The sequence below is a fragment of the Triturus cristatus genome, chromosome 6 (assembly GCF_964204655.1).
Source record: "Triturus cristatus chromosome 6, aTriCri1.1, whole genome shotgun sequence".
Lineage (NCBI taxonomy): Eukaryota > Metazoa > Chordata > Amphibia > Caudata > Salamandridae > Triturus > Triturus cristatus.
The window spans coordinates 154,350,217-154,365,080 of NC_140589.1; the positions used below are offsets into that span (position 1 = coordinate 154,350,217).

The window sequence follows — 14,864 nt, forward strand, 5'->3', positions numbered from 1 at the left end:
TAGCAGCACGTCTCCTTTTAAAATAGGTACATTAGCGCTACATTTCTGTAAGCGAGTATCTCGCAATTAAGAGTAACAGCAAGTCAGCGTATGAGACCTTAGTGTCGGAGGACGGGCTCCCACCCGGCGGGTTCCTTACGCACCGCACACTACTGGCGAGCTTGACCGCCAAATGGGGAAACATGGCTACGGAGCCTGGCCAGCACCTAACTATGCAATACCTGCACGTCATGGGGAGGGGCGGGCACCTGGTCCGCTGGTTCGCCACCTCGTTACGGGAGCACGCGGCGGTTGGTCTGGGCCCACTCCGCGGCAAATGGGAGCTGGACCTGGGGAGGCCACTGGCGGACAAGGAGTGGGAGAGGGTCCTTAAAAGCCCAGTGCGTATCCCCCGAAATATGCGGTTCCGCCAAATCCAGCTGTTCATAGTTCACAGGGCCTACCTCACACCTGAGTTGATTAATAGGTACTTCCACCGCAACGACGCGCTCTGCCCTCGGTGCCGGGAGCTGGAGGCGGGGTTTTTGCACATGCTGTGGAGCTGCCCTGAGTTGCACACCTATTGGAGGGCGGTCAGTGGGCTGTTACAGGGGAGTGTGGGTCGTAACATCCCCTTAGACTGGCCTGAACACATCTTACACCAATTTACAAGATCGCCCAAAGACAAGGTAGCGTCCCGATTCCTGGACCTGGGGCTTGTAGTAGCAAAGCGCCTCATCACCAGGAGATGGAAGGCGCATGACCCACCACACACACGGGCCTGGAGCTCCTCATTCCAGGCATGGGCCAGGGCGGAGGGGACTGCCATCCGTAGGGAGGACACTCTGGGGCTGCGGAGGGAGCCCATGGCGGACCACTGGGAGCAGTTGCTTGCTGAGCTCCGGCGCTTGGACGGGGAGGGTACCACGGGCTGCATAGGGGTGGTCAGACATGACAGCGCAAGCGGCGGCGCAGTGCAGGCAGTCTCGCTGACGGGATAGCATAGCCCCTATTATCTCTGGCCTAAAGACGGGGCATCTGCGAACACTTGGGGATAGTTGCATCCGTGGGAGCTGGGGGGGGGGGGGGGCGGTCCAGGGGGTGGGGGGGGGGGGGGGGGAGGGAGTCGGGGTAGGAAGGGGGAAGGAGCAAACTATGTGTATCACTGTTCACGCTGCCTCTGTTATGGGTTCTTCTTTTGCATTGTACGTAACTTTTCTGTTTTTTTTTTACGCCTAAGTTGTGTGGGCGATATAAGTTTCCATGTACGGCTCAGTGGCTGGTAAGCGGTGGCGATGGCCCCTTCTCAAGTGACGACACCAGAACTGATAAGGACAATGTAGCCGGCTCCTAAGTGGGTGGTGGTTGGCGCATAACCCGACAGCAGGTTATAATATCCTCTTGACTGCAGGCACGGCTTACCAATCTGTATATGCTTATGAATCTCAGTGTGTAAAGTATGCTGCCGTAACATGTATTCTTTTACCAAAACTACAAACTAATAAAAACAGATTTGCAAAAAAAGAGTAACAGCAAGTCAGTTACACCTTGGATTTGGATGCATGTTTCCCCAGGCGTGGCTTGCCTTTGCTACAGCTGAGGCTCTCCAGTGCCATTGTATGCAAGTTACGTGTACAGTAAGACAGTATGGCATTTAAAGCTAGAAGTAGAGTTTCAAAAACAAATGTGAAGAAATTGCATGTTATTGTATAACAGAATGCAACATTTGTGATACTATGTGTAGGACAAAGGAGTAACCCTGACAAGAGGTCTGAGTCCACACACAGGCCCTAATTCCCAGTTCATGGTAAGGATAATAATGGTTATAAATTAATGATCAGATCATGGTAAGGATAATAATGGTTCTCTTCTGTTCTTACACAGCACCCGGCTGGGTACCTGTGAGTATATTTTATCCTTTCACTTCGAACACGGTGTCACTGTATATACACCAGTCCTGGACGTTAAGGTAGAGAGTAGCACCACCCATTTTCTTTTCTTTCCTCTTTTTGATACTTTTTGGCCCCCCTTTTTTTGACACACATTCGTTATTCTCCTTTCAGGTGTCCCTATATTAGACAGTCCTGACGAGACCCTCTAATTTGGAACAGGGTCGAAACGCCGTTGACGCGATAGGCAAATCACTATTCAACACCTATATTAATTAAGTGTTGTTAATTTGAATTATTAATTGTATGTGATTGCCTTTGTAAAGTGAAATCAAAACCTTGTTTGTATGTTGTATGGTATGTTAATTGTCTGTTTAGGTTTTTTTCATTGGGACACTAATTTGTAATTTGTTTGTTTAATGTCAAAATTGTATTGTATATCTATGTGCACCTTTTGTGTAAATATTCTAGTAATATAAACGAAGATCATTCTTCACAAAAAAAGAACCAACGTGTATGGCTTTGCCTTTTCTTCTGACATCTTTTACAATCCCCGTTTCTTTTTTTATTATTATTTTTGATTACATACTATATTGATAAGTATTAATCCGCATGAGCTATTGTTTCCTTACAGCACACAATACCCAGGCTCCTTGTGGGTAGGGTTTCCTTGTTTCCCAATCGACTAATTCCCAGTTAGGCAGACCAGCCTGGTGCACTTACCACACCCGGTAAGTACCAGTGGCTCAGGGTGAGGTATTGAACAGGTCTGGTATTTACCGCCAACTCCAATTTTCAAATGAAAATGAGCACCAAAATGCAGAATCTGTATTTTACATGACAAGTTCCACTTGTGTTGCCTTTCTAGGCATGTTCTTCTCCTAATACATTTCAGCTGGTTTCACCTGTTGGAATATATCAGGGGAAATACACCAATGGAAAATTATCAACTCATAATTTCAATCTCACTGATCAGAGTTTACTCCTGAATTTGTACCCAAAGCCAATCTCCACTTTCTACTGAGGTATGCTCCTGCTCGGTTTTCCTGCTCTGGCATTTGAGGAAAGTGCCGTTAGTCCCATGATGTGAAATCGAGCACTCAACATTGCATACAGGAGCGACATGGAAAATACGCCTATATATCCTGGTAGTTAATGGTCTATGTTAGACTGATGAATGTTTGCCTTTTTTTTTGCTGAGACCAACCTGATGAATATTTTATATTGTAAGATCGGGTGGCTCGTATCCTTCATGTCAAAAATATTTCCACTTGAAAGTGCCTTTTTTTTTTTTTTAATAGTCAGAGGCCTACTAGTTCATAGCTGCCCACTGATTTACCTCTCACCCCTTTTGATTGCATGTGTTCATGTCTATACACGTGTGCACATGGAATCGTGCTGAGTGCGGTGAGAGCCACCTCCCCCTGCCACCAATGATTGAGGCATCTTTTAAGATCTCATACGCCCTTTGTAACAATGTGCAAATGTTAGTGAACGGATTTATGGACAATTCAGGATTAGTTTCCCATCCTATGGCCCCAGTGCTTATTGGCACCATTGCTGTGTTTATGCAAGCATGAATGCTATACTTGGATGTGGTATTGTTGAGTATTTTCACATGTAAGAAGTGCAACAAGTTCATTGACACACTATTACTAACCATGGAAACATTAGTGTATTTTCGTGTAAGAAAATTGAGTATTGACAATCGCACATAATATACCTCCAGCAGACAGCCCACTTGTATCCCGGATTAGTTTCTGAGTACGCTTTCATTACCCTAACCATCAGTGGCGTAGCTAGACCTTAGGCCGCTGTGTTGCCGCCGACAGCGGTCTGATTGAAGAGCGGGGGGGCGGGGGGGGGGTTGCTGGCGATTGATGACGCCCCCCCTAGCTCTGCCAATGCTAACCATGTCTTGAGTATTGTTTAAGTAGATAACAGTCATAATGTTAACCTTCATTTCCCAAAATATGTGACTACAGAGGATGTCCTCTTCAGCTGAAACCAGGTGGTGTGATCAATCCAAAGGTAGAGTAAGTAGGACTAAAGTGTGAATGTGTTCAAGTTTTCCCTTATATTTGCAGTGTGTGTCATGTACTCACAAGTGCCTCACCTATCTGTTGTAATAAATAAGGGCTTCATTACAACTATGTGCAATGCATGCATAATTGAAGCGCCGAATTATAGTTACTGTTAAACATATTCTGATTTATATTCCTTTATGTGTTAATTCAAACCATTTGGTTCTTAAGATAAGACCTACTCCTACCTGTGCACAAATCAACACATAGCACTTAGAGAAGGGATCCTGTTTACCCTGATGAAGGTCCGAGACCCTTTGTGGGCTAATTCCTGGGCTGAAACATGTTGGCACTTTAAAGGATGACTGAGATGTAACTCTCATGGTTCATTCTATCAATCAATCAAATGCACTTTATTCGTTTTTTGCATAAAACCATAAAAGTAATCTAAAACCGTGCGTAGTACAGGATATTAATCTATTATAATATGTTATACAGAAAAGTGACATTAATAAAAAAAAACAGGCTTAAAAGTCTCATACAGTACATAGAGGTGTATTATAAAGTGTATATACAATAAGAAAAGAAGGAAGGGGAATAAGCACAGGATCCCTAACTGGGCTGTAAATGTCACGAACATGCCTAATAAAATACTGTACAATCGACTATGGGCCACTATCAATTAATCGCAGCAGGCTTTTAGCCTCACCGCTGATTTAAAAAAATTAAGAACAAAAAAGATAACAATTGTAAAAAAAAAAAAAAAAAAGCTGGTCGCACCTGCTTAAACTTCAGTCTTTTAAAAATTGGGATGATAAACGTTTTCCGGGGAGTCACATAGTACTAACAAAACATTAAAAAGTGAAGCATGTCCTGTGGAGACTTACAGTGAAAACCACAGGGCTCTAAGATCTGACCTCTACTGTGCCAACAGAAGGTGGAAGAGATCAATACGAAACCTGATCAACAAGAACCATTCATAGGTACTAAGAGGCCCTAGGAGGTATGGCTCAGTAGACTGCACAGTTTTCAAAATGATAAACTTATTGACACTAGGTTTCCTCAGCTCACACTCTCCCTATCTATTGTCCTCTGAGTGTAAAAAAATCTCCCGAACCCAGCCCAGGTCTTTCTTAGTCACTGAATCTGAATTGGTGAATAAATCAGCTCTTTCCAGTCTTCCAAGACAATTATTTATGTGGTTAGGCCACGAAATATGATGTGCATAGTCAAGGGCCATACACTCCTTCAGGATCAGTTTACTTCTGGACAATCCTTGGTTCAACCAGAGCTTCAACCATAATATTAGGGGGTGAAAGGCCAACAGGTCGGAAAGATAGGGCACCCCCAGCTCTGCATGAACCACCATGCTAGATGTTCCCTGTGGCACACATAAAAGATGTTTCTAAAAATTATTCTCAGCCACTTGTAGTTCGTCCATAGCAACATAGCCCCATATTTCGCTGCCATAGGAAGCTTTGGTAACACATTAAGCCTGATATAACTGCATGAGTGCCGCAATCAGTCTCCTGCCTAGTTTTGAAGCAAAATTCATTCTATTTTTTAATTTTAATCCTGTTCTGTGCATCACTGAATAAAGGAATTCCTTTGGGTCTACACAGATGCTGATTTAGCAGTAATCTGGATCCCTCGCTTTACCTAGTTATATTTATCTTGAACTCCCTCTCATTGAGGTTGCGGCCCCCCAACAGTATCATCTTTTCAGGTTGGGATGAAAGTATGGATTAAGTTCTCTCATCAATTATAAACAAGTGCTTCTCCTGGGGTCCTTGCCTGGTCAACAAGACCGGTGTATCTGGTGCATTATTGCATTCTTTCTGTGGTTTACAGCAGTAATCGTGAAACAAGCAGTAGCGGTGTTATTAATTGTACATTTGTTTTTGAAGAACTTTATTTAGCATTACTAGTAAATGTAACTGTGGGGCTAGTAGTAATATCACCAGTGGTAGAAGTATTGGTAGCTAAATTAGGCAAAGCACTACTTGCAGTCTGTGCTGTGGTAGTAATACTGAGACCAGAGTTCGTGGTATCAGCAGTAGAAATAACAGCTGAAGTATTTATGAGCAGTTGCAGTAGTAGTACTGCCAGTAGTAGTACTTTACACACTTCTTCTGACTGTGGGAATTGATTAGATGCACCATTAGTAGTTGTAGTGGCGCTTACAGTAGTAATGCCAATTGCAGATACAGTATTAGTAGAAGTTATGGGCATATTACTAATAGCAGTAGTGGATCTGGTACTTCTAAAGAACCACTATGAATGTGATTGGGAAAATCACTGCTAGTAATATCAGTAGATCCAGTATGAACAGTAGTAGGCATAGTATTGCTATGGGTAGCAATAAGTGCAGCACTGCTAGTGTTAGCTGTGGGTGTCTACTTTAAGGTAAGTAAATATTGGATATTCATTTTAATATTATATGAAATGCCATTTAATATTTCTGTGCTTTATTTCAGGAAATAGATGAAATTTGAGTCTATGAAAGTGTGTGATGTAACAGGCATCCCAATGCTAATGTACTCGTTAGATGAAAGCAGATTACAACTGACCTGAAGAGTTTGGTTGTAGATGAATTTGAAGTTGTTTGATTCCTGTATAGGAGGATAATAGGGAGCGACTTAAAAGGAGCCGGGTCTATGTTTTTATGGGCTGCAGCCTGAACCATGTACAATTTAACATTCTGAAATCTATGAAAGTATTTGAGAAAGGGCTGCCGATTTGGGGAAACACATTCTGTCTAATGTTTGTATTACAAGAGTTTTTAAGCTTTGTTGTAAGACCCTATTACGCCAGACTGTTTTGCTTTATATTTACAGTTTGTATGATGTTTTGTTAGAAACCAAACATAATCCACAATAAATGTATTATCTAGCCTCAGGTGATACAAGGTAATTGAAGAATTAACATTTTTACTACCAAGCCAATGATAAAAATCAATGCGAAAAATCTAGCATCCAACTCTCAAATCCACTCAAAACCACTAGTGCACCTAACTATAAAAAATGTCAAATGCACCCGCAAATAACAGACAATTTGCAAAACAGGACCTCAGAACATTTACAAGTGTAGGTGGCATTAGACCTTCAGAAACTCCACTAGCTGGGTAAATTTTCCACCCGGTGGATTACTTTTCTCCACACATACGTGTAATAATGGGACGTGAAAATAGAAGGGTCACTGAGGACATCATTTCAGACACTTAAGCGTTAACAGATACCGCTGGTAACCTCCTCAATGTCACATAAAAGTTGATGAGAGCGAGAGCATTTGGAAATCGAGCTTGTGACACTTATCTGTTTTCTATTTAACCACAGTAAGATTATCCTCCAGTCTACCGACAATAATGTCGACATGCGCACCACAATCTTTAACTGAAAAGTTTATGCTATACAGAATTTACAGAACGCGCTCTCTGTCTTGAAGAGTGCGTCTATCAGGTTTATCACCATTCCAAATTCATGCATTGACACTCACTCTTGACTCACATCAATGGATAGCTCAAACTAAGAGAAGTTTCACCATGAAATATCTCTGAACCCTCATATAGTAAAAATTGGAATCAACAATCATGCCAGTCTTCCACATGTCAACTATCCCTTTCTCACTCAAAGCACAGAAACTATTTGAATAAATACCCATCCAAAAATTACAGCATCTACTGTGAAGTTTTTAGAAGTAGCCATTACCCTATTCAATTAATTATGCAATGTAGAAGTGCTTTTTATTGATGTGGTGGTGGAAGAGGCAAAAGAGTAACTATGTAATCAACATTTCTATTTAGCTGTACAATGGTTTAAGAGATAATCAATGATAGTTTAATGTTTGTAACGTTAAGGGCTTATTGGCACAGTTTATTCACATGTACTGTGAATTTTCAATTTTATAGTGGCGCAAGAACCCTCTACCAATGAAATGAAAGGACCTTCCTGCTTACTTAACTTTTGCTTGATATTAAACTGTCTGCCTACGGAATATTTTAAATAGCTGAAGTACCAAGATAAACATGATTGCTTACTTCATTTTGGATTTTGCTCTGTTTTTTATTTGAACAATGCTTTTTTAAAATGATTTTAGTGAAAGATTTTGATTTATCAACACTAAACTAGACTATGTAAATAAACACCTCTGAAAGCTCACATCAACACTCTTTACCAGAAGCTACAACACCTCTTCTCTCTACATTCCCACCTTTAACAGACCTAAAACTCACAGACTGAATTGTAAATCTATATGCAGTCTTATCAATACATGCTCTTAACAATGCAACACATCTACAAGACATACTACCCATTCAATGAGCCATCAACAACTTTAGGGTCTGCGACCTCCTGCTCCACAGCTATCTTTACCTTGATTATGGACAACAGCCTTCACTTGCTGGCACTCAGAGAAATATGGTTCACACCACAGTTGACACCTACCTTTGATCTATTACAAATTACTCCACCTGCATAGAACTGATATACCTTGAGATCAGGTAGCTAATATTGAAAAGAATCATCCTCACATTGTACAACAATAAATTCTGACTACTAAAATATGTACGTCTTACTGTCAAAATAGGCAATACTATACCCTCTAAAGCTAGATTACACATCACCTATCCACTGCTATACAAGTTGAAATAATATGATTTTCAAGGAATTTATGAGTTCCTTGGCAACCTAAGAACTAGAAATATGCAATGTTAAAACTTTCAGCATATTAAAATGTCCTTGTTACAGCCAAAAGCAAGCACAAAAATCCTAAAAAAACAAAACACATATTTAGCAAGGAAATTAATACAATGAGAGCTCCTACACAAGAAGAGATGGGGGAAATCTTCTTTGCCCTTAAAACTAACAGAACAAATAAAATAAAACCAAACCTACAAAAAGCTACTTTTCCAGTCCAAATCTTCATTTGCCAGCTTACTAGTTGCAAAATAACTCCTGACCAATCTCAGAAAAGTAGGACTGCTCCACCAACAAATCCCAATCGAAATGAATGGCAAACATTCCCTCTCAACAAATCCAAAAGATAAGTGATGCCGTTAATTGCTTTTCACTCCAATTAGGACCTGAGCCTAATCTCCTAACCAGGAAAGCTCCCTTCTGTGCCATGATCATGTTTCACTACCATTTTCCAAACTGACTTGACAATAGCCATGTCAAGCACCAACAATCACCCATGAGTTCTGACAGTGCCACCATCCCTTGTCAAGGAACAGACCTGTATGCCCTCATGCATCTATTATAAACAACTGTCTGGCAACTATACCATTCCAGAGGCACCAGAAGTGAGTCCAAGGCAATCCTCTACTGAACAAAATACATAACCATTACAAGGCCACCCTTCTTGGCTAAAATGAAGAAGAAATGTTTTGCCACCTAAATGGAAAAGATTAGTTCTCAGAACCACTTACTGGAACTGGACCAATGAGGATTTAGACCTGGTCACAGAATTGAAACCTCCATGCCGAAAATCACAGAAACCTTCCTAGAGATCTTTGATGGGGATAAATATTGTATGCTGGCACTCCTGAACCATCTGCCGCTTGTGATACCATCAGCCACAACATCCTCATGCACACCTTATACAAAGGAATGGACATTGAAGGCTGGTTCAGGGCATTAAAACATGTAACTTCAGATTGGATCCCACAATGTTTCCTTTGAAATTCCACACGGGTTCATCGCTGCTTCTTCTATTCAACTTGAATCTTGAAAGCTGGAGTGAGATCACATCAGTGCTGGTGTCAAGTTACACAACTGTACCTCAAGACTGATAGTACCGACAACAATCACCCACTAGCCCAAATGCCTCCCAGACAAAGGCTCATGGATGCCCTGGAGGAAACAAACTTAGCACACAAAAGACTCACTTCCTTCGATTATCGCTAAGCAGCTTGAAGGTCCTATCCCCGGCTTGGATTGTTGAAGAAAAGGCTCTGGATATCTTTCCTAAGAAGGGGAAACCTCTAGGCCTTGTGATGGAAGAAGCGCTCAGTCTGAACCTCCAACTGAAGTTGCACCAAAACATAAGGTCCTTGCTGCCCAAAAAGTACTTGAACACAAGTACACTTTATTAACTGGACTGCCTAACTGCTGCCTAATCCCTCTCAAAGTCATCATCTACTGTGCAGCCAGACTAAATACTAATATTTAAGAAATGTTCTCACTAGTTTAAACCTTCTTAAGTGGCTAACACTAAAATGTTGCTCCACTTAAAAGACTGCTTGTCTCACATGTAACACCTTATACAATAAACAGTATTACCTTGTAAAAACAATACTCTAGGAAGTCTAAATACTTCTCTAAACATCTTGCCACAAAAAATTATCCACGTATAAAGATAGCTCCTCTGGGAATGCCTGCGAGAATATGAAATGTCCTTCCACACATGTCAAACTTGCATCCTAATTGCAAATCAAGTGGTCTGCCACCCTTTGGAGTCCAGCAGTCATATGTAAAAAAGAAATACATAAAAATGCATTCGTTAATAAAATGGCAGAAATACCCAGAATAATTATAATCTTTGTGAGCACCCAGAAACATTCTCAAAGGCTTTTCCCACCCTGAATGCACTTCTAACTTGAAACTCTAAGAAAATTTGGAGTAAGTGTGCAATTAGGACAGAAACATGTCCTAACCCCCATACTTTTAGCTGCTCTTAGCGAAAGGGATTTCTTACCATTTCATAAATATTTTGCATGAGGAGTAAAAAAAAAAAATAGAAAAATGGTTCAATTGCACCTTAACTAGAAAGGCATATACTGTTGTATATTTTGCAAAATACAAAATAAACAGAATAAAAAAAAAAATTAAAACAAAACTAGAAAAGCATATTACCAGCACTGCTGATCAGCAGGAGGCACATATGGAGATTTTGTGAAACCCTTAAAAAGAAGAAGGGGGTATATTAAAGTGCAGCAAAATGTGTAGATGGCACTTTAGCCTCAAAGAATTATTGATAGGGCAGGGTTCAGAATTTTGCCACAATTACCACCCTATGTACATGTCGGAATGAGGATGTAGTATAACGGCATGGGAAAATGCATATTTCTTGAGATCCAAGATACAAAACTCGGAATCTTGAGATTCTCTCTGCAATAATTTTGCAATATTTTTATATGGTGACATGCGTGGGGGAAGGAAGTAATATCTGTGATAACTTGGTGCATGACTCCTAATCTAGAAGCAGGGGTAAACTCGTATCCCAACTGACAGGAACATGCTACACATGTGCGATTGCATTAGACGGAGGTGCTTGCACACTACTGGTGTGCAAACTGAAGAAGCCCTCTGGCCAGGCTCTATGATTCAGGCTGCAGGGTATGCAACAAAAGCATGTTGGTACTAGGGTCCATCAAGGATGCGTCGGTGACTGCGACATCGCACTCAACGCCGGTGTCACCCAGAAACTCCTCAGAAAACTACACAGTGTTCAAAATACCGCAGCCAGACTGGTCCTCAACCTCCCCCGCCGCAGTCACATCACGAACACCTTCTAGAACTCCACTGGCTCCCAGTCAACAAAAGAATCACTTTCAAGCTCCTCACACATGCCTACAAAGCCCTCCACGATGCAGGACCAGCATATCTGAACCACCGCCTCCCATTCCCCGTACCCACCACACAACTCCGCTCAATCGGCCCTGGCCTCCTTACCACAGATCCACAAGACCAGAACCGGAGGAAGAAGATCCTTCTCCTAGCTCGCTGCCAAGACCTGGAACACCCTACCTCTCCACCTCAGGAAATCCCTGTTGCTTACCCAATTCAGGAAGCATCTCAAGACCTGGCTCTTCGACTGAACCCCAGCGTCCAGACGGATCAGCAGCATCCCCTGCCCAGCGCCTTGAGACCCTCACAGGTGAGTAGCTGCGCTTTACAAATCCCTGATTGATTCATTCTTTCATTGACTGTCACCTTTGTGGTCTGCCTGATGCAGGGTGCCAGACTCTAGAAGATGCTGCATGACCCTCCCCCTCTGCTACCCACAGTAGAGGGTCACACAGTCGATCAGATGCTGGTTGGCTGGCATCTCTGCAGTACAGCACTGCAGGCTTGTGATCTATTGGAAGCTCTGTGCCCACCGCTTCTGTGGTACTGCAGTACAGGGCCATAGCTCTATCACATGTATTTATTTGCATATGTGACTTGTACAGTGCAGAGCCAGCGAGAATGGTACCGGAGAACTGTACAAGACAAGGGTATTATAAGAGTGTAGATGAACATGTGGGGGATAAATGGGAACAGAGATGGGGGGAAGAGTGGCATTGCAGGACGAAGTGGGGAGGCAGGAGTAGTGCACTCTGGGTGGGCGGCAGGAGGGAGGGGAAATAATGAAGATGAAATTACAGGGGAGGGACGCTGGGATATTCAGACTGCAAGCCCATTTGAGGGTATAGAGTTAGGGAGATGTTAAGGGTGGGTGTGGTAAGAAAGAACAGAGGAACAAGGGTCTCTCTTCAAAGGGGGTCTGTCTGTGAGGCTAAACTGCGACAAAATGTGACCTAAAAAGAGGGCCCTTAGCTCTTTCCTGAAGAGAAGGAGGGAGGGGGCCCGGCTGACCCAGACTTGCATGGAGGTCCAGACCTCGTCTCTTCCTTCTTGAAGGTCTTGGATTCCAACATACCTGTGCTGCTGGTATGCATCTTGTGTGACTTCTCCGCTAGGCTTGACCCTACTCCACAGGTTAGGCAGGAGGCTGGATTTGATCATTTTGTAGACTATGCAGCATGTCTTGAATGTGATACAGGCTCGTAGAGGAAATCCAGTGCATTCATTTGATCTCTGATGAGGCACGATGCAGATGCAAAACATGTGTCAGGATGCCAGATGTACACGCTGCATGACTGTTCGGCAAGTATCACATTTGAAAGTCACAGCTCGATTGGATGATGTGATACTGTTTCCCTTCTAGTATCACAGTACCGGGTAATGCACTCTGCTATGCGAAACGCGCCTCCGCAGGAGAGCAGTCAACGACAGACACACAACTGCACCAACATTGCTGGAATTTATACTTGGAATATAAAAACAGATTTGCTTCAGTTGTGTACAAACTAACATTTTCCATTATATATAACAACACTAAACGACTGTGATTCTTTATTCTCAAGTGGACGTACACAATAAGAAGTGGTTTTGCCAGGGGTGGCTCCTCCACTGATGAGGAGGCGCGTCGCTCCACTGCTCTCAGAGCAGAATAGCAAAAATAAAATGATAATAACATCGCTATTATCATTCGATATTTTTGTAGCTGCGGGGCTGGGTTAGTACGGGGGCGGGGAGGGGCTGATGACAGAGGGGAAGGAGTGGTTTGCACACTCCCTAAGAGCACATGACGGTTTGGCCGGCCCTCTTGAGCCGACCAAACAGACATGCACATTTTGCATGTTCCGCACCAGGCTGCATTAAACAGCCTGGTGAGGAACATGCAAAGCCTCCCTGTCCCCGTCTGAGCGCCGAACCACGGTGCTCAGACCAATCACAATGCTGCATTGCAGCGTTGTGATTGGCTCAAGGGAGCCCGAGAGCCAGGTGCTTCCTGCTGCCGGGGCTGTAGGGAGAAAGAAGCTGAACAAGATGGAGGAGAGGCAGCTACTGCGGTTTCAAATTAAGAAAAAACTAGGCCATACAGCCGGATCTGCCCTTACCCTCTGCCCCCCTCTCACCCTGCCGGGGTGGGGGGGAAGGGGGCATAGGGAATGGGAATGTCAGACATGATTAATTAAAAGTAACTTGCGGCTTTATGAATCAACGTGAACATCATGTTGTAGAAATAGTAAGAAAGAAAATGAATGACTAAAACTAGCCAACATGTTGTCCATATGGCTGGAGGTGCATAAACTACTTTCTTGCTTACCTATCAAATTCTGTCACCAGCGCCAGCCGACCATAGTCCCACATTCTTTTTCTTATGATGGAAAATATCAACAACAGCACCTGGAACGAAAAGGAATCACTATGAGGATTGTATGGTTCATCTTCTGAATGACATCACAGTGCATTCCAAAGCTCCAGCTGACGTAATCGAACAAGGCAACATTCTGAGATGCCTTTTGTTGTCATAGGTTACAGATGCAGGACTGAGTAAAGAAAACAGTTTTTTCTTTCTTTTTTCCTTTAAAGTAAACTCATCTGATTTAATGGCTTACTTCAAAAGAGCACAGAATAATATGTATGTACAACTATTTATTCAAGGTGTTACTGTTGTAAGGGCAATGTAGTTCTTGGCTGGTTAACAATGTAAGCCTCCAACCAATTTCCGTAAGGCACTGCCGCGAGCCTTGTATCGCAGGAATGGAGTGTGCTCTGCACTGGTGCACAAGCTGCTAGGTCTTAAAGCTGAGGCTATTTGCCTCTTTTGGAGCCAACTCACTGTTAAGATTCTTGAGCATCATTAACAATGTGCAGAGCATGGTTTTACACTTCAATATACATGCCAAATCCATAGCCCAATCCTGGCTGCGTATCAATGCAGTGAAATCTCTAAAGTTTATATTAATCAAGGTTTATTGCCACATCGCGATATGCAAAGTTTATATTAATCAAGGTTTATTGCCACATCGCGATATGCAAAGTTTATATTAATCAAGGTTTATTGCCACATCGCGATATGCGAAGGTTATATTAATCAAGGTTTATTGCCACATCACAAAATGCCACATCGCGATATGCAAAGTTTATATTAATCAAGGTTTATTGCCACATTGCGATATGCAAAGTTTATATTAATCAAGGTTTATTGGCACATCGCGATGTGCGAAGTTTATATTAATCAAGGTTTATTGCCACATCACGATATGCGAAGTTTATATTAATCAAGGTTTATTGCCACATCGCGATATGCGAAGTTTATATTAATCAAGGTTTATTGCCACATCACAAAATGCCACATCGCGATATGCAAAGTTTATATTAATCAAGGTTTATTGCCACATTGCGATATGCAAAGTTTATAT

General features: G+C 42.5%; 1 protein-coding gene across 1 annotated transcript in view; it reads right to left on the reverse strand.

The window, feature by feature from the left end:
* TMEM63A (transmembrane protein 63A) overlaps positions 1-14,864 on the reverse strand; it is a 362,396-nt gene that overhangs the window by 186,994 nt on the left and 160,538 nt on the right. Inside the window, exon 3 of the mRNA XM_085610403.1 lies at positions 13,766-13,845. Coding sequence (XP_085466529.1) covers positions 13,766-13,845 — 80 coding nt within the window. The remainder of the gene's footprint in view (positions 1-13,765; positions 13,846-14,864) is intronic.